The sequence below is a fragment of the Heteronotia binoei genome, chromosome 2, assembly GCF_032191835.1.
Source record: "Heteronotia binoei isolate CCM8104 ecotype False Entrance Well chromosome 2, APGP_CSIRO_Hbin_v1, whole genome shotgun sequence".
In the NCBI taxonomy this organism is placed as follows: Eukaryota; Metazoa; Chordata; class Lepidosauria; order Squamata; family Gekkonidae; genus Heteronotia; species Heteronotia binoei.
The window spans coordinates 109,916,179-109,941,605 of NC_083224.1; the positions used below are offsets into that span (position 1 = coordinate 109,916,179).

The 25,427-nt window shown below is 42.7% G+C and overlaps 1 protein-coding gene across 1 annotated transcript in view; it reads right to left on the reverse strand.

The window, feature by feature from the left end:
* Positions 1-25,427, reverse strand: part of FAF1 (Fas associated factor 1) — a 494,563-nt gene that overhangs the window by 196,400 nt on the left and 272,736 nt on the right. The window contains exons 9-10 of the mRNA XM_060231799.1: positions 1,718-1,813; positions 929-1,055 (exon numbers count right to left, since the gene is read on the reverse strand). Coding sequence (XP_060087782.1) covers positions 929-1,055; positions 1,718-1,813 — 223 coding nt within the window. The remainder of the gene's footprint in view (positions 1-928; positions 1,056-1,717; positions 1,814-25,427) is intronic.

Genomic DNA, 25,427 nt, shown 5'->3' on the forward strand with positions numbered 1-25,427 from the left:
TAAAGCATTCCTCTGTATTCCTTAATTCTGTTTCTGATATATTCCAAGAACTTGCATTGTGAATTTCCTGCATAGTGCAGGGGGTTGGACTAGATCACCCTGGAGGTCCCTTCCAAATCTATGATTCCATGAACCTGTTAGGAACTCTTAAAAAAGAGTACTGGAGATCAGTGATAAGGCTGTTCTTTGGACAAATGAAATTTGCAGATAGTTCTAGGAAGATAAAGAAGATAATATTACTTTCCCTGTTCCAATTACTATTATTTTACCAATATAATTAGAAGATTGTAAGGAATTATAATTTTCAAAAAAAGTTAGATTTTTCACCCAAATGGTGATTAACACATGGGACTGCACTGCCACATGAGGTGGTGACCGCTGCCAGCATAGACAGCTTCAAGATGCGATTGGATAAACATATGGAGCAGAGGTCCACCAGGGGCTATTAGCCACAGCGTATTGTTGGAACTCTCTGTCTGGGGCAGTGATGCTCTCTATTCTTGGTGCTTGCGGGGGGCCCACAGTGGGAGGCTTCTAGTGTCCTGGCCCCACTAATGGACCTCCTGATGGTGCCTGGTTTTTTTGGGCCACTATGTGACATAGAGCATTGGATTGGATGAACCTTTGGCCTGATTCAGCAAGATTTCTCTTATGTTCTTATGGCATTTCCAATGAAAGCAAACACAGAAAAAAATACACTGGGTTAGATCCCAAGCCTCCCTTCCATGAAAACTTTGTCCACTGACTGAACAGAAAGCAGCCAATGGATTCAGCTTTGCAGAAAAGAATCATCGGCTCCAAACCACTATATCCTTAGGAAAAGTTTTACAAAAAACAACATACTGAAACCAAAGAGTACGGTATCCCTTATTACTTTAGCTGTACTTAGCGTTCCGCTATTGATGGCATAAGGGATTACATTGCTTACTCATTGGAGATTTCCTCAGTGCTGATGACGCCATACCAAACATCTCTCCATCATCCACTCCAAACTCTGTAGCATCTTCAAAGTCATCTCCATCACTGTCACTAACCATATGTACATCTGTGCATTGCTAGTTTATTAAAAAAAATAATTTTAATACCAAACAAGTGCATATTGCAGTATCAGTAGTTTCCAATATCCATGTACAAAAATAAACCAATCTGAAGCCCAGTGCCCCTGAAGAAATTTCACACATATTGTGGTTTGAATAATGTGGAAAAATGCATTTATTTCACTAAAATGATGATGACAAGAGAATTCTTGTGATTCTCTGTGTTATATGCAATTAAAGTTTCAAAGGATGGATTCATTTCTGATGGAAAAAAGGAAGGCATGTCTAATTTAAGAGATCATTTTTTTCCTCGTTTCAGCAATTGAGGCTTGTGGCACAATCTAAGACAAGAATTTGTATTTAACAACTTAATCTAACTAATTCACTGAGACTATTTTAAAAATAATTCATGTCAGCCTCACCTCTAGCAACAATTGCTCAATGATAACATATAGTTTATATTTTAGCTCACAATTTTCAACTAATTGTATTATAAGAGCTTCGTTTTAATTTTACTTTTTCTCCCTTCAATCAGCATATTCAAGTAGTAAGGATTATATTCCTGTATGAATCAAACTCAGTACTATATGATCTAATTTGGAGAGGAAATTCAGCTTTCATCTAGGCCTAAAGATGTATGTCTGAATTACCAGATGGACTTATTGTTGTTGAGTTTTTACCTCTTCTGACTGTTCTCTAGTTTGTGTTGGTGAAGATCTTCTTCCAACTGTAAGTCGGTGGCAAGGATAAGAGATCCCAGATGCTGCTAGAGTAATCTGAAAATGAGGCATAAATTGCTGCATTACATGTCTGATTTCCAGATTTTTGATGAACATTTTATAGTGGACTTCAGTGAACAAAAATTAAAAATCAAGAAAGAATAATCTGAATTATAGAACACAAGAACGCTTTTATGCAAAACCTGACTAGGCAAAAGAAAGACTGTAATACTTGAGATGATACCTTGGTATCCTCCTATTAAATGGTATACCTTATGCCCCAAATCATGCTATTTGTTCTACCAACATACCCTTTTCTATATAGAGCCTCTACTAAGTCCATTCATTTCCAAAGTTCATTCATTTGTCAAAGAGGGGCAATCATTTTCTTCTCCTAGTTTATATTCCTTTTAACAGCCACCAATGTGATAGTACAATGGGTAGTAAGAGCTGTTTCTTGAACCATGAGGAAGGGCAGAGTATGATGGTTTCATAAATGTTTTCATAAATAAAGAAACAGTGAGAGGCAGGAAGAAGTTTCTGCCACAGGGCAGCAATTGTTCTTACCAAAATAAGGCAGCAGTGGAGATGGAATAACCAGAGCCAACATCATGCTAATGCGTCACTGCTAACTGGCTAAGAAGATCCAGAGCAAATTATTACTATTAATAGGTTTAGACCAGGATCAAATCATTACTAACGAATTAATAGGTTTAGACCAGGCTTCTGAGTTCTCTTCAGGGAGTCTATCTTTGAGAAATCAGACTGCAGAACCTGGTGAGTTTGACATTTTTGCAAAGTTGCCCAGCTTGGAGGTGATGGGCAGGGACAGTTGACCTAAGGATCAATTATCCCAATTGGTCTGCAGTGCATGGTTAAAACGAAGGGGGTGTAGGCACACTGGGCAGTTGGGACTCTCCATCATTAAAAGCTGGAAGTGTTGTTCCTAGGAAGGAGTTTGGCAGGGACATGGAGCACTGTCAGTGATGGTGTGATGTCACTTCTTGCAAAAACCCAGAGGCCTTTCTAGGAATAGCTAGAAATTTCAGCAAAAAATAGTTTCCAGTGATTCTTAAAGAGGCATGATGTCTAGGGTCTCCAACACCAAGTTGGGAAATTCCTGGAGATTTGGTGTTAGATCCTGCAGCGGGACCTCAGCGGGACCTTTGGAGAAAATCCATTCTCCAAAGTAGCAATTTCTCCAGGGGAACTGAACTCTGTAATCTGGGGATCAGTTGCAATTCCAGGAGATTTCCAGGCTCCATCTGGAGGCTGGCTGCCCTAGCTGATGTCAAATTTTCTCTGGAACTGACATAATGCATTTGGCTCAGCAGGAAGATTGCAGCCTTGATTTTTCCCCAACAGCTTGCACATAGCAGCAGCAGCACAACCAAAGGATTGAGCAAGCAAGCTTGTATGTACAGGATGTGCCAGGCTGGGCTGCCTATATGACCCTAAAAGAGGGGGTCCTCTGAAGGAGCTCAGGGAAAGCCACTTTGGGGGCATGAAAGCCACTTTGGTGGTTGGCATATTTACCATGCCCCCAAGAGGCTGGTAATGGAAAGGAAAACCAGCTTCCAGACCTAAAATGAATTCTTTCTTTGATCACCCTCAACTGGCAGGTTGGAAGGAGGGGCTTGCTATAATCAGTCAGGCTGTCAATTGCATCCATTATTTCCAGCCTATCCTTCACCAAGACCTGAGAAACCAGTAGTCGATAAAGTTGTGGCTGGATCTTCCCTATTTCACTGTGTCTATGTTGTCCTTCTCTCTCCCTTTCAGGCAGGTACCTACTCAAACTCAACTAAATCTAGTGGGTTCCTTCAAAATGTGTAGGACCCATCACAACATGGGATAGCCCCAAAGATGAAATGGTGGTTATGAAATTCTAAGCTGAACCAGATGGGGGACAAGATTTGGATGCTGAAGTTCCCCAGAATCTGGAATAATGGATGCTGAAGTCCCCCAACATCTGGAAAAAATCAGCACCAGACCCAAAACTGCCTTGTCCAGAGAGTATGTAGGTGAATAGTAAACCAACAGAATGTCTAACTTATCAATGGACTCTTGACAAAACATGCAAACAAAAAATCAGGACTAGCTAGTTTCTGCATGCAGTATCTGTAAAAGAAGAAAGATGCATTGGGAATTGTTTCTAGTTGTCTCTCCCCACCCCCACCCCCCATGGAGCCATGGTTTTCTTAATTAATACACAGCTGTGCAAACATGTCCCTGCAGGATAAAAATACATGAATTGTCAAAACTGAAGGCATAGAAATGTGTTTTCTGTCTTAAACTAGCTTTTCTATAATTTACTAAAATCAATTTAAAATATTTGATTACTGTATTTAAAATACAAAGTTCTACTAAGTTACTCTAGGGACTAATATATCCATATGCAGATGCTAGTAAAGGTGATACTCCATTCTATATAGCAAGTATGCTAGAAACATTCTATTTATTTTTATCCTTATTGGTGTGTTTTTAATCACTTATGTGATAGAATTCATAAAAGCCTTAATTTGCTGCAGGTTAAAGCAAGCTGATTAGAAGTGCCAGCTAGCCAAGTGAGTGTTGACCTGCCTAGACTAGCCTGCTGCCACATTCTTGTAGCAAGGTTAAATAGCAGTTTAGTCACAATTTTAAAATCACAGAGTTAAAAGGAAATGACTACTTCAGAATAAATGAAATATTAAAGTAGACATTTGGGTCAAGCTCAATTACCAGTGAAACTCTTTCATATATAGCACAGAATCTATGCTCCTCTTTATAATACTGGCAGTAGAATTTTGTATCATGTGCTTCATTAAATCTGTTTTTTTTTTAAATATAGTCATCGAAAAGAAATGTCCACTGTTCTGATTTCACTAAGCATCTAAGCTAACTGAGCAGTGCACCAACAGAAAAAGAGACAGAGGCCAGCAAATGCAAGTGTGAGTGTCATGGTGGCCAAACAAGAAGATCCATAATGGACTCTATCTCAAACGAGATATCTTTGTCCAACTTTGGCATAAGACACCTAGCTTTATGTTTCAATCAAGCGCTCCTTGAGACTTCAAGAAGGGAGAGAGAATAAATCTGAAATTAGACTGAAATGTTATGCAATATCAACAAAGATAAATAATTGTTTTCTAAGTATTTTAACAGATACTTTTCTAGGTCATTTAACTGTATCTCAACAACAATTAACATTAAAACATTTTCTTCCTAAAAATTACTCTGTGCATTCTCCTTCAATAAGTTGCATGAAAACCCAAAACAACTCCATGATTTTCTTTAAAATCTAAGGTTTTTAATGAAAGGGCTGGGGAGTTGTCACTTATTTAAAATGAACATTTCAAATCAATGATACTGTGGCCTTAATTAATGGAGTACAATTTATGATCCATTTTTATTCTGCTTGTCTCCTCTCCATCCCTATCTCATTCTTCTGCTCTTGGTCATTTTTCTTTTTGTTCTTTTACATTCTCTTTTCCTCTTCCTCTGCATCTCTCCCTTTTGTCTCCCTTTTTTCTCATGGCATATTAGTCCACACCCTCTGGCATCACCATTGTTTCACACAGGGCTTTATTGTAGAAAAAGCCCAGCAGGAACTCATTTGCATATTGGGCCACACACCCCTGGTACCAAGTCAGCATTCCTGCTCAAAAAAAGCCCTGGTTTTTCTTTCTCCACCTGTCTTTTTCTTCTCACTCTCCATGTTTTTTCTTCCATTCTTCTTACTATGTCTATGCCCCCCCTCTCTCTTTCACTTTTCTTTTCCTCTGTTTTTGTCTTTTCCTTCTCTCTTTCTCCCTCCCTCTAGAATTGTTATTTCTTTTTTGCCCATTTCTCACTTAGTGCATATTCATCTTCATCTGTTCTTCTTCCTTTGTCTCCTCTCCTTTCCTTTCCTCTGTTCATCTCATTGTCTCCTCGTCTGGCCATCTCCCTTCTTCAAAAGTAGATAAAAATTCCTGTATCACTCATAAACATGCACTGGAGAGACTTTTAAAAACTTTTTATCAAAGCTACACTGTGGCTTGCAGATTAGAAAGGAGGAATGACTTACAGTGCCATCCTAAGCAGAATTACCCTGTTCTAAATCCACTGAAGTCAGTGTTCATCATGGATAAATGATCCTGTGTATGTGTCCCAAATATATATAGGGGGAAAAGGTGCTGACATAACTATCCTTCAGAAAATAGGTATAAAATAGGTAAACTAGTAAGGGATTAGTATTAGTCTTTTTTTCACCTAAATATCACAGACTGGGAAATAAATTCAATTGGCAGTCATCATCCACAGGAGGAAATGGAATGGGAAAGAGGATGAAGCAAGAATGGCGCTCAAGGCATTCACCCCCACCCATGGGGTAGAATCCAGACTAAATTGTCTGCCAGTTTTCACCAGGTCCCTCTTCCTGATACAGATCCCTGGTTTGTTACATGCCAGGGTCCCCTGTCCCCTTGCAGCAACATTTTGGTGAGATCAGCAAACAGCTACAGGAGAGGGAAGGCGGGGGTCGGGGAAGGAACATTTTGTTCCACAGACTGAAGTGCCTTGCATGAATGAAAAATTTAGTCTGGATCCAACCCATTCTAATATTATTATTTTATTTAGTAGGGCTTTTTTTGAGCCAGAATGCACCAGAATGTCATTCCAGCTGGCTAAGGCAGCGTTCCGGCTGCCTGAGCCAGCATTCCAGCTCAGCCCTAGCAGCTGGCCGGGGTCAGGGGGCCCAGCCATGCTTGCATGGCATCCTCTGGGCTCCCCGCAGGCTGGCCGGGATCAGGGCGCCCAGCCATGCTAGTGCAGTGTCCTCCAGACTCCCTGATGGCTAGCTGGGTTATTTCCCACTCCCCCCTCTCTTTTTCTCTCAGTCAGTCTTTTCCCCTGTCTATTAGTCCTTTCTTCCTTCCTTCCCTGAGTGGTGGACATTGTCTTCTGAAGGAATGCTGCTGGGATATGTGAGTGCCTTTAAAGGTCTGGTGGCAACAGCTGGAGCTTCTGCAGGGAGCGAGGGGTGGCAGGTGGGGGGGGCAGGAGCCTGCTACCACCAGTTCCACTTGCTAATGTAGGGGGTGTGGTCTAATATGCTAACAAATTCCTGCTGGGCTTTTTCTACAAAAAAAGCCCTGATTATTCTTAATTAATTGTCCCATCCCAGCTCAGTCCAGGCTCTGGGCAATTTATAACATAGTTAAAATACGTAAAAGTAATAACACAAAAATTAGCTAAAATTGTAAACTCAAATGGTGCCCTATAAGTTTTCTTTGAATCCTAGACTACCAGGGCGCCCTCTGCTATGGTAAGAAGGAAACTTGAAAAAATATCAGGGGGTGGGATAGGTAAAAGAGAAAGAGGTGCCAGCCAAATAATAAACTGTTGCTGCCCTCTACCAAAAGCCTGGTGGAACATCTCTGCCTTACAGGCCCTGCAGAATTGCAGAAGGTCCCATAGGACCTTGATGTCATCTGGCAGAGAGTTCCACCAGGTTGGGGACTCGGGGCCAGCAATGAAAAGTCCTGGTTGAGGACAGCCAGACTTCCCTAGGGCTAGGGATCACCTTAGTGTTGTTACCCGTGGGATACAAGACTTTTCCAGGGAAATACTGGAGAAAATAGTCCCGCACATACATTGGTCCTAGCCTGCTCAAGACCTTAAAGGTCAAAATCAAAGCCTTGAATAGTGCAGAAGAAAGTCCATAGAGGAATTCTGCACCACCAGCACTTTTATCTCCAAATATGAGGACTCACAACAGCTCTGGTGCTTTAATTTAATATATTTTACTTTATTTATATCCCACTATTCTCCCCAACAGGGACTCAAAGTGGCTTACACCATTCTCCTCTCCTCCATTTTATCCTCACTACAACCCTAAGAAGTAGGTTAGGCTGAAAATGTGTGACTGGCCCAAGGTCACTCAGCATGCTTCCATGACAGAATAGGGATTCAAACTTAAGTTTCCCAGACCCCAGTCCAGCAATTCAATCACTGTACCATGCTGGCTCTCACATTGGCTCTTGCAACTCACCTCAAATTGTGGTAATTCATCTGTGGGAGATGAGTGAAAACAACTCCAACATAGTGAAACATCCAATTTAATAGCACACTTACTACTTTTGCATTGATGTATGATTTAAAATAGAAAGGGGAAACCATTAAGAATATTATCAAAGATTTCAGGTTTTCACGGCTGGTAACATCATTAGGGTTTGTAGAATCTCTCGGGTTCAAGTGCCGTGTTCTACTGGAGAAAGTTTTTCTTCCAGACGTTTCGTTCTCAGCTGCGGAGAACATCCTCAGTGGCGTTGCAGCCGGAGCAGGCGCTCTGACCTTCTTGGCTGCTGTGCATTGAGTGAGGCTAGGGCTGCTGGAGAGCTGCTATTTCTAGGCTGGAGGGGGTGTGGTGAAAGGGCAATAGGTTTGTGGATGTGCCTATTGTTTGGTGGGGCTTCCTGGAAGGATAGTGATAAGGAAACTGGCTGTTGAATGTGACCATTGTTCTGTGTTAATTGCTGGGAGGGTTGGAAGGGGTGTGAAGAAAAGGAAGATGGTTGTTGACTGTGCTGATTGTTCTGTGGAATGTACTGGTTGTTCTGTGAATTTCTGCAATTTATAGTCTGTAGGGTGTTTTGCAGAGCTGGATACCAAGATTGGTGGATGGAAATGCCTTCTTCCTTTCTGTTAAAGTTGTGCTGGTGTTTGTAAATCTCAATAGGTTCTCTCTTCAGGCGGGTATGATAATGTGAGGCCGTAGAAAGGACTTCAGTTCTTTCAAAGTGGATGACGTGGTCTCCTTCTTGAAGTGTATGTTCAGCTACAGCTGATTTTTCTGGCTGAAACAAGAGACAGTGTCTCTTGTGTTCAGTGAGGCGAGTGTTGATACTGCATTGGGTAGTACCAATGTAGGCTGCACCACAGGAGCAGGGTATTTTGTAGACTCCAGGGGTTAAAAGTGGATCTCTCATATCTTTGGCCGAGCACAGCAAGTGGCGGATCTGTTGAGTCGGTTTGAAGACTGTCGACATTGTGGCATTTGAGAATTTTGCCAATGCGGTCGGTGACAGATTTTATGTAGGGCAGGAAGGCTGTACCTACATTTGTGTGTGGCTCGGGATTTGGTGTGGATGGTCTCTTGGGATGGAGGGCTCTTCTAATTTCTTGTAGGGAGTATCCATTGGCCTGCAGTGACTGGTTGAGGTGGTGTAGTTCCTGCTGGAGTTGGCTTGGTTCACAGATGCATGATGCTCGGTGGATGAGAGTTTTTACAACTGTACGTTTTTGGCGAGGATGATGATTGGAATTCTTATTTAGATAGCGGTCGGTGTGTGTGGGCTTCCTGAACACAGTGTGGCCGAGTTAAGAATATTTTTTATTCATATCTCCTAGAAATACTGAGTTGAATGAAAATGTAGGAGAGTGTGAAAGACTGCACTTTTTAAAAACTTGGAAGTGCTGTGCAAACAGCTGAAGGACTGTGAAGGGCTAATTCTTCACAGACAACCTTGAGTGACAGGCTACTCCGAGCAATCAGATTGATTAGTATCAGCTGAGCAGAGAAAGTCTGGAAAGAGCTGCATGCTTCGGAGAGTGTGAGTCAAATTTCTGCTTTGACTGAGTTGAGTACTGACAGTTTCAGAATTTGACCATAGCTGAGAGCAGTTTGACACAGAAAGGGGAAAGTTGGCAAGGAAGTTTGAGAAGTAGGTGGAGACTTCCATTCTGGGCCAAAGAAAGGGAATAGATCTTCTAAAGAGAGAAGAAATTTTCAAACACAGTCAAACAAGGAGTTATCTCTGAGGCCTGCAGAAATCTCTGGTCTAATGTGGTTAGAAACTACCTTCAGAGACCTTAACAGTCAGTTAAAAATTTAAGATGGATGCTGGTGTTTCAAGAGAAGGAGTTTGGGTACTGAAAAGAGTGTAACAGCCTTCTGGAAACGAAAAGAGTCAGAGAATACTCAAAATAAAGTGTACTAGAATGTCTGGGAAAATACTGGAACCAAAGTTTCTCAACATAAAGATAAGTAACTGTGAATAGCTTAAGAAGCTCTCATTAGCCTGAAACATAAGAACTAAAATCTGTGCACGCAGTGGGCCTAGAATGGAACAACTGCATAGGGATTTCACTGTAGGAAAACTAAGGCAGCTTCCAAAGTACACTTGCTGGAATGTTCATTCCAAAAAAATTAACAAGATTATTTCAGTACAAATGCATTGAAGATTAGGCTGTAAAATCTATCACAATATTGCTCTACCAAAATCAGATTTCTGCTTTCAAGGTCAAATGGAGGCAGCAAACCAAACAGGAAAAATGGCAACCATGCAAAAAATTTCCAGTGAACAGAATATAAATGCTATGGAATTAGCCCTAGGCACAGCTACATATACTGTTTGCCATTCATCTGGTCACAGCAATTATATATTAAATTATATATATATATAAACCCAGCAATCAATTTGGCAGTTTTTCAGCTTTATTGGGAGCTCCAACCAGTGCCATAATCAGTTAAATACTGACATGATATAGGAAGAGTTTTCGTCAGATGTGAAGCGACAAGAGAGAGCCTGGGGATGAGCTGCAGTTCCTCAATGACAGCTATATAGCCAGTGGGTTCTATGTCATAATTTTCTCTTCTTTATGCTTTTTAATGTGACAAAGGACCCTCTTTCTTTCCTAGCAGGAGTTCTGGAGTAAAAAGGGAGAAATTGCCAATAAATGTATCCGATAATCTGTTAGAGAAGCTATCTACGTTCTCTATGCTGAGTTATGAGTTATGTACTGCACAATATCAGTGGAAAATCTTCTCTGCATCATTCAAATTCTATATATTCTCTATGATCACATCTTAAGACCATAAAGTTCTAGCCTGGGACATAATTTACATGTTGTTTTTTACAGCCCAGGTTCATCATAAACCTGATCTTTAAAATCCAAGATTATTTCATTACTCATCTATAAGATAACATAAGATGCTTTAGTAGTTTGGTGTGGGGAAGTATAAAATTGAGAGAACAAAAACATTTTAAAAATAAATAGGATACTCTGTAGGGGTTAAAAGCAGCAGACTCTAATCTGGAAAAGTGGGTTTGATTCCCCACTCCTCCACATATAGCCAACTGGATAACCTTGGATCACTCAGATTTCTTTCAGAGCTGTTCTCTCAAAAGCAGTTATCTCAGAACTCTCAGAACCTCACCTATCTCACAGGTTGTCTGTTGTGGGGAGAGGAGGGAAGGAGATTGCAAGCTGCTCTGAGACTCTGAATGAAAGGCAGGGTATAAATCCTTCTGGTCTGGGAGCCTGGCTACCTTGGTCCTCCTCCCAGTCACTTAGCTCCATCCACTGGACACATGAGGGCTAGGTCCTTGGTGAAAGGTCCCTGGGGTGTTTTAGGAGCACCCTGGCAGTGGAGATGGGGGCATGGCAATGGCAGAGTTGCCTTCCTCTGTGGGGGCAGGGATCATTACCCAGCTTGACTAGCTGCTACTGCCCAGGAGCCTGCAAATGAACTTGGAACTTAAAGGGCTTGCAGTCCCTTCAGATGCACTTCAACTGTGGCTATCTGGTCATCCCCCCCAAAATCCCAAATATTATCAAGATTTTTGGGGTCAGCAATTTTTGGATAGCCAAGTAAATGGCTCACTCACTGACTGGCTGAAAAAATATCTGGAAAATACTGATACTGAAAATACTGGGTATTTTTCCAGCTTGATTTAGCCAAATGTACACCCCTAATCGCCACCTTTTCTACAGCCTGAATGTTCAGGCCTCCTGTGACCACCAGGATATCTTTACAGACCTTGTAGCCAAATTCCCAGGCAGCTTCCATGATGCCCAGATCTTTGCTGCATCTGGCATCAGCTGCCAGTTGCGTCAGTATGATGGGCATACGTGGGTGAGCATACAGCAGAGAACACCATTCCTGACACCTCACATGCCATTCCTCCCAGATGATCAAAGGTATCCCCTGCTGCCATATTTACTTATTATAAATTGAATAAATTGAATCGAATGATGCATCCCAAAGATGACCTGCCAGACCACACAGCCTATAGTCAAGTCTACTAACAAGCATACATGGTCACTGAATGGGCATTCAGCCAGTTGAAGATGTGATTCCAATGCCTCAACCACACAGGGGTCCACGGAGCTATATAGCCTCTGGCAATAGCGAAGTTGATTGCAGTTTGTGCCATGCCCACAACATTGCCATGAGCCAGCACCTCCTCTTGGTGAGGCCAATGTGGAGCGTCCATGGGCCAGGGTACGGGACCCCGTGCTGTCACCAGGGGCTTCTGTGAGCCAGGACTCAGAAGCCATCTTGAGAGGGAACATATGTGGGCCTGTATAGGTATTTCAATGGCTGCTCCAGTAGTTGGGGGCATCTCCTTTCCTCAGCCCAGGTGGGGAATGAGGGACCTGCTGGTGGCCTGCCCATGATGTCTGAATCCCACCATGGTGTATAGGAGTGCCACCAGCCCAATATGAGTTTCCTCCAAAAATTAGGCTGGACACCTCCCCATCACATGCCCCAAATTCAAGTATCATTGGAACTGACAGGATGATCTGCTTGCCAGTACAGATCAAACATAGATCTCCCCTTGGGCACATTTGGCCTAGGTACATGGCCTGTCAGATCTGTGGACCCATGCTCTTGATTCAGCTGTTGGAGCCATGGTGGCCTCTGGAATCCAGAGAGGTCAGTGAAGTTGCTTCTATGGAGGCTGCACACACCCGGGGACCTCAGGCCCCCATGGCTGTGACTAGGAGATGGCTTGGCCTTGTCGGCCATTCTGTTTATCACACTGCTTAGGATCCCCTGAAAAAGGGAAGGGAGAACAGTGACTACAGAGCTAAGAATATCCACCAGGCTAAGCCATGCATCAGTAGCACCATGCATCTGGCTGGATGACTGAGATGTCAGTTTTACAAGGAGAACAGAGGAAGGGGGGTCATGGATGGGAACAAACATATGCACAGATGATGGATCCCTCCATGGTGCAGGACCCCTGCATCCACCACACAACAGATGGAGGATCCTAGCTCTGTGGACACTGGGCTCTGGGATACTAGTACATTTCTGGAACTTGGCTCCCAACAAATAGTGTCATTTACAATCATGAATGCCATGCTGCTGGAGGGCCATCTAAAAAAAACTATACACATATCATTTGTGGTGCCCATCACTAGTGCTGAGGGCAGCCAACACTGTCCAGCTGCCGCTGCTGTATTCCATTCAAATTTCTTCTTTGCATTACCAAATATTCTCCGGGGTGGCTAGGATCAGATGGTCCCTGTGAGGCTCCATAGGGCCCTGTGAGCCCTTCTGAAATGAACCATATATGCTCTGCATCACTTTTAGCTATTGGTCAAATCTCACTGTGGTGGCAGGCCTCTATGCCAACGGCTTTGTTCCAAGGAGGAGGAGGAGGATTTATAACTCACCCTTCACTCGGAGTCTCAGAGCAGCTTACAATCTCCTTTCCCTCTCCACAACAGACACTCTGTGAGGTAGGTGGGGCTGAGAGCTCTTTCGAGAACTGCTCTTAAGAGAACAGCTCTGAGTGAACTTGTGACTGACCAAAGGTCACACCAGTAGCCGCATGTGGAGGCTTGGGGAATCAAACCCAGTTCTCTCAGAACAGAGTCTGTGCTCTTTTTTTTTTTTAATAAATGTTTATTTATGATTCAAGGACAGTAGAACAATAACAACAGTAGATATGCATCACATAGTAGAGCAGTTACATAATATAAACTGTCATAAATATATTAGCATATAATGAAGAATCAAGATAAGTTGTGATCTAAAAAGCATTACAAATATATATAATAAAAGAAAATCAGGCATTACCAAAATAAATACAAAGTAAGATAAACCACTCTATCCTGTGTCATAGCTCAAACAGTACCACACAGTGGCAGGGGTGATTACAGGCTGAAAAAGAAAAATGAATGACTGAATCAGATTAAAAACAGAGCATTTTCAAATTTAGAGAGTCATGAGGAGAAATCTCATTGGATGAAACAGTCTACAAAAGGCAGCCATTTTTCAGAAAAGCAAGAACTTTGGAGATATATATCTGATTGTTGCAGTTGGTTCATAATCTTTTCCATGATGAAGTGATCCTATACTTCTAAAATCCAAGTTGTTTTGGTGGGGGCTGAGGAAGCTTTCCAATTTGAAGCAATCAAGGATTTTAGTGGCTACAAGACAACTGGTTATTAACTCATGTCTGATTTTTGGATGCTGATTGTGTCCCAAATGTTTATAAAGATCAGTTCAGGTGAGAGAGGGATTGTGTATGAGGTAATAGTTTTAATTTGCTGGGCATTTTCTCCATTACTGGGCATTCCCACCGGCAGAGAGCATGAGATCCAGTATTCCTGTATTTCTTCCAGCATAGAGAACTCAATTTTGAGAATATTGCATGCTTTTTGGGAGTGATGTACGAACAATTAAGAATTTTGAATGACTGCAGCCTAGTGCTGATTATTGGAGATGTAAATAAAGATGAGGAATGTTTATTGGACCATTGCTCAGTAGAGAAGGAAACATTACAGTTGTGATGCCATTTATCTTGATAGCCCAATGCTATATTGCGGTCATGATGTGTAAGTATGTCATAAATTCAGGAGATTAAACCTTTGTAGTTCGTGTCAGAGGAATCCATCAATCTCTCAAAAGCAGTTACTGGAGTGCTTAGAATTCTAGGGAGGTTGAGGTTAGACACTGTGTAGCTCAATTTAAGGTAGAAATATCAGAGTATAGGAGAGGCAAGTTTCTGTTCCAAATCAGCCTTAGGTAGTGATTCAGTGCGTGAGGAAATACCAATCAGACAAGTTGTGTTTGCTGATCCCCATGGTTTAGTTTACATAATTACTGCCTTGCTGAAACCAAGGTTGATGGAGAAAGTATGTAAAATGAGAGATTTCTGGGATTAGTTTATTTCTAGTGCCATCTCATGTTTTAAAAATGGTCAACAGAAAAAGACTTTTTGAACAAAGCAGATTGTGAATGAGAAGTTGTCTATATATAGTCCTGGACAGATAGAGGTTGGAGAAGTGGTTGGAAGGGTTTAGTCCAGTCAACAAGGTCTCCTTTACATACATTTTTTATTATGTTTACAACTAGCATCATTTTATGGTAAATAGAGAGATCTGGATAATTCAAGCTGCCTGAAGTTCAGTGTCATTCAAGTGCTTGGAATTTGAAGTTCAAGTGTTTGCAAGCTTACTCTTGGTTTCTTGTGCCATAAGAAGTTAGAATTCGATTGCCACTTGCGAAAAACAGAATTAGGTAGGTCAATAGGGATGGTGTGGAAAAGGAACAGAAGCTTTGGTACAGCAAAGGACTTCAAAAGGTATAGTCCGTCAGCAAGGGATAGGGCTTGTTTGTCCTACCTGAGAAGGTCAGATTTGATTTCTTTAAATTCTTTCTTGTGGTTGATTGTTATAAGTTTTTTCAGTTTACATGGTAGCTGGATGCCAGGATAAGGTAAGGAGGAATAAGACCACTGGAAGGAGTAGTAGTGGTGCATACAGGATTCAGATTCAATAGTTAAGAGGTAAGATTCAGTAATTAAGTTGAGCAGTTACTCGTTGTAAGTCCATGACAGGGAGATGTCAGACAGCATTCCATGGCATGCACCCTACCTCTGGAATTCATGGGGTGACTTCCTGGAGCCATTTGTAGGGCAGGGATGTGTGATTGGATCCTGAGAGGCACAGCTGGAGTGGGGGAGTGTGCTGATTGGGTGTGCACTTAGTTGGTATCCTAAGCTGCTTGGGTTCCATGGATATGGCTGCAGTTGTATGTGGGGAGGGGGAAGTGAATTTGAAGTTACCATGGCTCCCAATGGGCTACAATGCCATTTTTGATGGTGCACATATGCATCTGCTCAGGGTGCATTTCCATGCTGAAAACACTCTAGAAGCTGCCCCCTAGAATGCCCACATCTATGCCAGAGGCACAGTTTGTGCCATTGTTCTGCTGGCATACTGCTGCGGTGCTCCTGTGCTGATGGGACTCACCACTATAGAACCACTTGTGCCCTGTGCCAGCATAAACTGCCCTTAAGCCAGTGCAACTCTGAATTACACCAAGATAGGGGTCAGTTAGGTCCCTATTCCAATTCCACCCTTTAGGTTGTTCTGTAAAGAACTGAAGAGGCATGTCCATGTCTGAATTGTTTTACTGATGTATTAATAATGATAGCTTTATTTTCTCCTTCATCATGACATATGTCATACTGTAAAACATTCTCCAAATTGAAAATAAAGGCAGATCCCCAGCAGAAACAATCACATGAATATATCGTAATATCAGTATTTTTTAAGAAACTAAACAAAATAATTCAAGCTTCCATTTTACAAGGCCACAGCAAGCCTAATCTATTTAGTTGGGACTAATGACACCATCTTGAAATTATTTCAAAATTAAAAGAAAACAGTGCATACATTTTGGATTTTTTAAAAAAATCCAAAAAAATGCATAAATGAATCAAAAAGTGTTATTTATTAGTGTAAATGTGCTCATTTTAGTATTAAAAAATCTACACCACTTAGAATATGACAGGTATTCAAACATTTCAAACACTAACTGGATGAAGAAGGAAAAAAATCACTAGGGTGGAGCATGTTCACGTTCCACGAGCACCAATGATTACTTTATCCCCTCATAAAGTGCTGCTGAGATAATTGCTGCTGACAGATTTATTCAAGGTTCATTTCACTTTTTCTCTAGTTAGAAGTGCAGCAGAGCCCATGGGAAGATCCACCCCTCACACCTGTTAGGTTTCTTCATGTTACTAGGGCCGGTTTGGACATGTCACTTTGAATTAGCATTGTACAAGGGCACTAAGTGTGACAATTACTTATCACAGGTTTAACTTGGAGGGGAGGCAGGGGAGGAGGAGAAAAGTTTCTAATTCAAGTCCGAGAACAGTGTCAGAATATGTAATTTAAACTCTTTAATGCAGTTTATATGGCATTCATTCCAAAACATTCAGAAAGGTTCCCATGGTAGATATCTGAAGACTGATATAAAGGAGGCATACTCTAAAATTAAAACATGTTTTAGAAAAATAAAATCAAAAACATTTTTGATAAACACTGAAGTTCAGAACTACTCTGTTAAGTGTCCTGGTATTCAAATTCCTTATGTTCTAATGCTCTATAAGGTAGCATCCAAATACAACCAGTTTTTGATGCTGACATGTAGAGGCCTTCTATTTTTATTTTATTTATTTATGATTTGTATCCCGCCCTTCCCACAAAAGTGGCTCAGGGCGGCTCACAACAGAAAAATAAGACATAAGTTAGATTAACGTTTAAATATATAAATAATTAAAACAATCAAAACATTTAAAACCTTAAAACATCGAACCTTATAACAATATAAATAGCAAGAGTCTGATAAGCTACATTAGTTCCGGTACCAGTTAAGTATAAGCTAACCAGAAGAGGGTTGTCTTACAGGCCCTGCGGAACTGAGTAAGGTCCCGCAGGGCCCTCACCTCCTCCGGTAGCTGGTTCCATCATATAGGGGCCATAACCGAGAAGGCCCTGTCCCTAGTAGATTTAAGGCGGGCTTCTTTTGGCCCGGGGATAGCGAGAAGGTTTTGAGTTCCCGACCTCAGTACTCTCTGGGGAACATGTGGGGAGAGACGGTCCTTCAGGTAGGCAGGTCCCAAGCCGTATAGGGCTTTAAAGGTGATGACCAGCACCTTCTACCGAACTCGGTATATTATTGGAAGCCAGTGCAGAGCCCGAAGACCTGGCCGAATGTGCCCCCATCTTGGAAGGCCCAATAACAGCCGGGCCGTGGCATTCTGCACCAGTTGTAATTTCCGAGTTCAGCACAGGGGCAGCCCCATGTAGAAGGCATTGCAGTAGTCCAACCTCGAGGTGACCATAGCATGGATCACTGTTGCAAGGTCGTCGCGGTCCAGGAAGGGAGCCAACTGCCTTGCCCGCCTACGATGAAAAAACGCGGACTTGGCAGTGGCTGCTATCTGAGCCTCCATCTTTAAAGAAGGCTCTAATAGTACCCCCAGGCTCTTGACCCTGTCCGCCGCCTTCAGTGGCGCACCGCCAAAAACTGGCAAGGGGATTACCCCCCCCGGTCCCCGAAGACCCAAGCAAAGGACCTCTGTCTTCGCAGGATTTAGCCTCAGTCCACTCAGTCTGAGCCACTCAGCCACAGCCTGTAATGTCTGATCCAGATTTTCTGGGGCGCAGACCGGCCGGCCGTCCATAAGCAGATAGAGCTGGGTGTCATCAGCATACTGGTGACACCCCAGCCCATACCTTCGGGCAATCTGGGCAAGGGGTTGCATATAGATGTTGAATAATATCGGAGAGAGAACCGCCCCTTGGGGCACACCACAGTCAAGAGGGTGCCTCCGGGATAGCTCCCCCCCAATCGCGACCCTTTGTCCCCGACCATCGAGGAAAGAGGAAAGCCACTGTAAGGCTAACCCCTGAATCCCCGCATTGGCAAGGCGGTCGGTTAGTAGCCGATGGTCGACCGTATCGAATGCTGCCGATAGGTCCAACAACATCAGCACTGCCGAGCTACCCCGATCCAGATGCCGTTGAAGGTCATCTACCAGGGCAACCAACACCATCTCCGTCCCATGGCCCGGGCGAAAGCCGGACGGAAGTGGGTCAAGGATGGAAGCGTCATCCAGGAAGGTCTGTAACTGTCTTGCCACTGCCCTCTCAATAAGTTTGCCCAGAAAGGGCAAATTTGAAACCGGCCGATAGTGTGCCAATTGGGCCGGGTCTAAAGATGTTTTTTTTAAGAGGGGGCGGACCACTGCCTCTTTAAGCGGCGTTGGAAAATGCCCTTCCATCAGGGATCTATTTATGATATCCCGTATTTATGAGGTCCCTCTGGCAGGATTTAATAAGCCAGGAGGGGCACGGGTCCAATTTACAAGTTGTTGGGCAGGCAGATAAGAGAATCCTGTCAACTTCCTCCAGGCTGAGGGGGCTGAAACCATCCAGAATGTGATCCGAAGACAGGCTCGGGGCCTCGGTTTCGCTAACTGACTCAAAACTGGCAGGGAGGTTGAGGTGGAGTGACGCAACCTTATCTGCAAAAAATTTCGCAAAAGCCTCACAGCCTATTTCCAATTCAATAGAGTTTGGTCTACCTTGTGGCAGCGTTGTAAGTCCTCGAATTATATCGAACAATTGTGCCGGGCGCAAAGTTGCGGACGCAATCTGGGTCGCAAAGTATGCTTTCTTTGCGGATTTGATTGCCATCTCATAGGCCTTCAAACTCTCTCTATAAGATGTTCAGGTTACTTCGTCTCGAGTACGCCGCCATTGCCTCTCCAGTCGTCTGAGTCCCCGCTTTAATTGCCGCAGCCCCTGGTTAAACCAGGGCGACGGCTTCAGGCGGGGGCACAGAGGGCGCCTGGGTGCGATCACCTCGATGGCTCTGGAGAGTCCATCGTTCCAGGACTCAACCAGATCATCCAGGGCATTGCCAGTGGGCCAGGTATCCCGCAGGGCCGTTAGGAACCGTTCCGGGTACATCAAGCTCTGTGGGCGAGCTAAAATACGCTCGCCGCCCAAACAGGTTTGGGGTGACACCTCCATACGAGCCTTGAGGGCAAAGTGATCTGACCATGGCACTGCTTCCATTGCAATATTGTTCACTGATACTCCCGCCGCGAAGACCAGGTCTAACATGTGTCCCGCCTGATGAGTGGGCATTGTAACAACCTGGGAGAGTCCTAGTGTCGCCATGGATGACACTAGATCCATCGCCTGACTAGAGGCCGCGTCATCGGCATGAACATTGAAGTCACCCAAGACCAACAGCCTTGGGCACTCCAACGCCCAGTCCGCCGCGGCCTCTACCAGGGATGATAAGGCGCCGGCCGGTGCGTTAGGCGGTCGGTACACCAGCCAGATCGCCAACCCCTTCCCAACATCCCACATCAGGCCAGCACATTCAATGCCCGGGATCTCCGGGGCCGGGAGAGCCCTAAAGGAGTAAGCCTCTCATATGAGCAGTGCCACTCCTCCCCCCCCCCGCTCGCTAGTCCGGGACTGGTGGAAGACCGAGTATCCTGGGGGGGTCATCTGGGAGAGAGCCACGGTCTCCCCATCTCGCACCCAGGTCTCGGTCACGCATGCCAGGTCTACATCCTGCTCTAGCAGGAATTCCCGAAGGATTCTAAACAGGGAATCCCTTTTAAATTCAGTTGTGAAAGGAGAGTGTTGGGGTTTAATATGTTTCAACTTCTTCAAATCAACCAGCATGTAAGAAAGCAAAAGCTTATGTAAGCTCCAGGAAGGAGACTTAAGGGTTTTCCAGTTTTAGATCATGTGTACAGACTACTGAAAAAACAGTGGTTATCAGGGCTTTTTTTGGAGAAACCACCCAGCAGGAACTCATTTGCATATTAGGCCATATCCCGTCACCAATCCAGCTGGAACTGCATTCCTGTGCGTTACTGCTAAAAAAAAAAAAACAACCTGGTGGTTATTATAAACTCTCTAGCAGCTGAAAGAGGATTAAACCCTAGCCCTTTTGTATACAGCAATCCCATTACAGTGCAAATATGACATCACTTCAAACAACAGCCATTTGTACTAATAAGTTGGCATTTCAGGGGTGGCCAACGGTAGCTCTCCAGATGTTTTTTGCCTACAACTCTCAACAGCCCCAGCCTGCCTCCCTCCCTCGCAGGCTTTAGGCTTCTCCCTTCCTCCGGGTCACAAAGACCCGCCCACTGCCGGCCTGCTATTCGCTCCACTCCGGCCTCCCTTCGCGAGGTGCATGCTGGGACTCGTAGTCCTTGCATCCTCTCCAGCTGCCACAGGCGTCTCCTTGGGGAGTCTGGCTGGCGGAGGGGGGGGAGCTCCGCCCCCAGAGGACCATGTGCATTTCTACCTCCGGAGGCTTCAGTCGCTGATTGAAAGGCTTCCTCTTGGGATGGGGTGTCTGTGTTACTTTGAAGAAGTTGGCAGCAACTCGTGAGTAGAGAGGCCAATCCCCCTTCAGTGTTGCCAGAAATGGGGGGGAGTCTTATTCTCTACGTGGAGATCGATTCTCATAGGGTATAATGGGGAATTGATCTGGAGGTTTCAGGGGCTCTGGGGGTGCTGTTTTTGAGGTAGAGGCACCAACTTTTCAGTATAGTATCTAGTGACTCTCCCCAAAGTATCCCCCAAGTTTCAAAATGATTGGACCATGGGGTCCAATTCTATGAGCCCCAAAAGAAGGTGCCCCTATCCTTCATTATTTCCTATGGAAGGAAGACATTTAAAAAGGTGTACAGTCCCTTTAAATGTGATGGCCAGAACTCCCTTGGAGTTCAATTATGCTTGTCACACCCTTGTTCCTAGCTCCGCCCCGATGTCTCCTGGCTCCACCCCCAAAGTCCCCAGATATTTCTTGAATTGGACTTGGCAACCCTACAGCCCAACAAGACCTCATTTATGTCAGATCTGGCCCTCGTAGCAAATGAGTTTGACACCCTGAGATGGCAGCAACCATTATGTGAAGGAAAGGAAAATTGCCTTCTTTTGGGACAGTGTTGCAATTGACAGTGGGTGACCTGACCTATGCCAAACAGGGCACCTTGGAGATACAAAGAATATGAAGTGAGAAGAGTCAGGTCAGTTTCCTGATTTCAGCGGTGGGTGCAGTGACTGTTGTTGGAGAAAGAACCAGAACTTTCCATCCTTCCCCGACTTACTACATTTGACAGCCTAATCTATCTCAAAGGTTTCTTGTGAGGATTAAATGGTCATCATTTGAATTTTTAATTAGTCAATTTATTCTTGATGTGACCAGCCCTGAGCCCATCCGGGAAAGGTGGGATAGAAATGTAAAGCAATAAATAAATAAAGGAGAAAAGAGCAATGTAAGCTGCTCTGCATCCTCTTTGGAGGGAACCTCCACATTCAGAGGCCCTAACCTTCTAAAGCCGAGAGCCAGGAGGCAACATCAAGGGGAAGGCCTTGGCCTCTATGCCCTGTTGTTGGCCATCCAGAGGAACTGATTGTGTGAGATAGGATCCAGATGGGGCGCAGCCGGACCAGCCACCCATCAACAAATAGAGCTGGGTGTCATCCGCATACCAATAACAACCTATTTTCCTAACAGAAGAGTATAAATGAAATAAAAATAAATAAATAAAATTGCAATGCTTGCATTTTTAAAGAAGGTTTGATAAAATTTTTTACTCAATGTGTTATGACTCCGGCAACAAAAAAGAAATGCATGTCCCAGTGTTTCATCTGAAAGCACCCATTGCACAAGAATAGATTGATCATCCACCCTTCCTTGTGGAATCACACTAAATAACAACTGACTTCCACTATATCTTGTCTTCTCTTACTCCGAGGCCCACTGTAATCAGAATGCCCTTCACAGTGTATCCTAGGCCTTCAGGATTGCAGAGAATGATGATTATCTCAATATCACCCATCTCCACATTAACTGTGAAAGAAATTAAATAGAACAGGGAACCTAATATAAATCAGCAAGTATTCAGACTTTTTATTCACACGTAGCTTTGTCTACAGATACCGACAACAAAATTTTGGAATCTACTTTGTATTCACAAAGAATAGCAACCATCTACTTGGCATGGTTCTGGTCTGTGGTGGGATGCCATTTACTTCACTGCATTAAAAAAAATGATGGCAAACAGAAGAGCGCCTGGATATTTTTCCAATGCTATATAATTCCTTGGCAAACTTTAAGCAGTTGTGTTACCAACTAACAGTTCCAGCAAATCATTCCAAACCTAATGGGCTTTCTGGGGTGCCTTTTTCCTTCATGACATAACTATTCATGAAGCCAGACTCCAAAATAATGAGATTTTTGCACTGTTAGCCTGTCAAAATGCATGACATTTGTGGCTTTTTATAAATAAATGTTCGGCAAGAAGTAATTTGCCCCAGCTTCATTTTGTTTTACGTAAGGTTCTTAACCCTTCAAAATGCATATTCATCCAAAATAACTAAAAGCTCTCACACATAAAGCTTCCTATGCAATCCCTGACAGATGCCCAATGCCAATATCGTAAAGGTTAAAATATGCCAGTTGGTCAAAACAGCTTTTTTCGTATTCAGAACAGACAAGGGTGGGTTTTTTTGTCAGACATCAAATAAAAATGAAGTAGTTTTATAATTGTTTAATGTTCTGTTAAAGTTTTCATAATTTAGCAAACCAAACTTCAGCAACAAACATTCTTTTTCCAAGTTGTTTTTCTTTACATACCAAGTATTTTTCATTACATACCAAGTTTTAATGTTTTTCAGTCTCCTAAAAAAATAAATAACACTCACACTACAAACTTCTTAAGGAGTTTACAAAGCTTTTAACTATATAAAACATCAGTTACATATCTAACAACAGCTTCAATCGACCTGAATATAATGGAAGCACACCAGACTATCATTGCAAAAACAAACGTTTTTATTAGGCCTAACCAAACTGACACAAAACTATGTGGAAGTTTTTGAGTTTTTCATTACTGTTTGTCAGATGGCTATTTGAAAGGGGTAGGAGGACAGAAAGAAAGATTTTAACAGGCCATCATCTTGAGGTCTTTTCTTGTAAGCAACATGTGTTAAAGGCTGACCAGGAATAGGACTTTAAATGGTGCTGCTGTCAGATTGCAGCCATAGCATTCTTGGAAGAAGAAGCAAAAAATGAAAGCAATGCATTGATAATACAAACACTAGCAGTTGATCAAACATCTCTTTAACACCAGAAAGGACATATAGATCTTTTAGAAGGCTGAGAACTGAGGGAAAATGTGATAGTTATTGCATTTTACAATACTGAAGATAAATCTGAATTGTACAAAATAAGGAGTTAAGGGAAGCCAAATTGCTTATTATTACCTTATGCTGGAGAAAGACCCTTACACACTGTTTTCCCCTGGGTTCTTTTCTCTCCAGTTAACCATTCCCACCCTCTGTTTGAATTCAGGTATTCTCAAAGTAGAAAGAAGTTCCAGGTAGCACAATTTTCCCAAAGTAAAATCCAAAAACAAAAGCCACATTACCCCTTATTGAGACCAACTAAAATGACACCAAATATGCAATTTTTTCAGATCTTGAGAACCCAGCCTGCAGCCCTGTTCCAGGATCATTGCATATTATGCAGATAAGTTGATTTCCATCTGCTGTGTCTCAGAGCACACTAGAAGCTGCTACAAGTGATTAATGGGTGGGTTATTTCTGAATCAGAAGGCTGTACTGACAAATGATAAATCAGCAGAGGAAATAAAAAGGATGCTGTTAGAGAAAAGAAAAATCACCATCTTAGCCACTTGCTCTTCTCTTTTTACATTTAATAGACACTGGCATACCCCAGTTTATTGAACAATAATCCTGGTTTCTGCTTCACAAACACAGAGTCCATTAGAATTGTATCCTTCTCCCCATTCAATCCTATGAACGTAAGAAACATTTAACTCAAACCCTACTGTCCTCAAGCCTGCCATTTGAAAAGACATTATAATTTGTTTCCATTAAAAATGTTAGATACATATGTAGTATATAACAGCAGACTGATCATGTAGTTGCATCCTGTAAGATCCAGTTACAATCACAAAAATAACTTTCATTTTAGAAGTTAGTTCTCAGTCTCATGTTTACAAAAGACGGTTTTGTAATGTACAAAAGCACTATGTCCCTATAATAGTAGAATAGATATTGAGCGTATGGGTGCTCTGGGAGTCATGGCAGAAGAAGTCCTCTAAGGAAATCAAGCACCAGCTAACCTTGCATTAAAAATATTGTCTTCATCTCCCCCATGACAATAACAGTGTGCACATGCACATGCACACTGCCCACATGCTACATGCTACATGGAAGCATGCTGTCAAGCCAGCTGTACTTGTGAATTATATTGAAGCTTGTTTCTTTTAAGCTGTTAGGAAGATTGTCCTTTCTGCATTTATCACCTATATGCACTTCTTTTTTCACTAGTTCTCACTAATTAAAAATCAAGATGCCAACTTGCAAGGTAAAAGGAATATAAATATTTAGTAAATATTATCATACTGAAAGCCAGCTTTATGATTTTTATGGAGCAGACTGATATTGTTTTACACATTGGGGTTAACAGTTCCAAAATAAACATCGCCAACTAAATGCATACCACCTGCAGTTTGACCTCTACTGTACTCAAAATAACATATAAAAGATGCACTCATTAGATGAATGTGAACAATGCACATAAATGAAGCTTGCATTCTGCTGACTTAAGTACACATCTGTAGCCTTTTAACTACAGATGCAATCCAACATCTCTACCCATGATTCTGTCTTCTACTACAAGAGGGGGAAATCATGCCCAGAATTTTGATGTAAAAATGTCCCATTTTCAAACTTTTATAGTAATCTGAGTGTTTTGCCAATGTGATCTGCTAATTTCTCTTTATGCTAGGGCTAAAGAGGGGGTGGAAATTGAGAACGCATAGTCAGTAATACATATTCTCTGAGCTCTACTTACCAACACAAGGACAACATCTTCTGCACTGCACTGCATTTCAACTTTCTGCGTGGGAGAAGTTCCCCAATCATGAGAAATTCCTTAACCATTAAGTCTGAGTTTCCAATTTTGATGAAAAGACAACTTTTCCTGTAATTAGGTTTTCTTGCAATAAGTTTTCTAAATTTCAGTTAAGCAGTAATG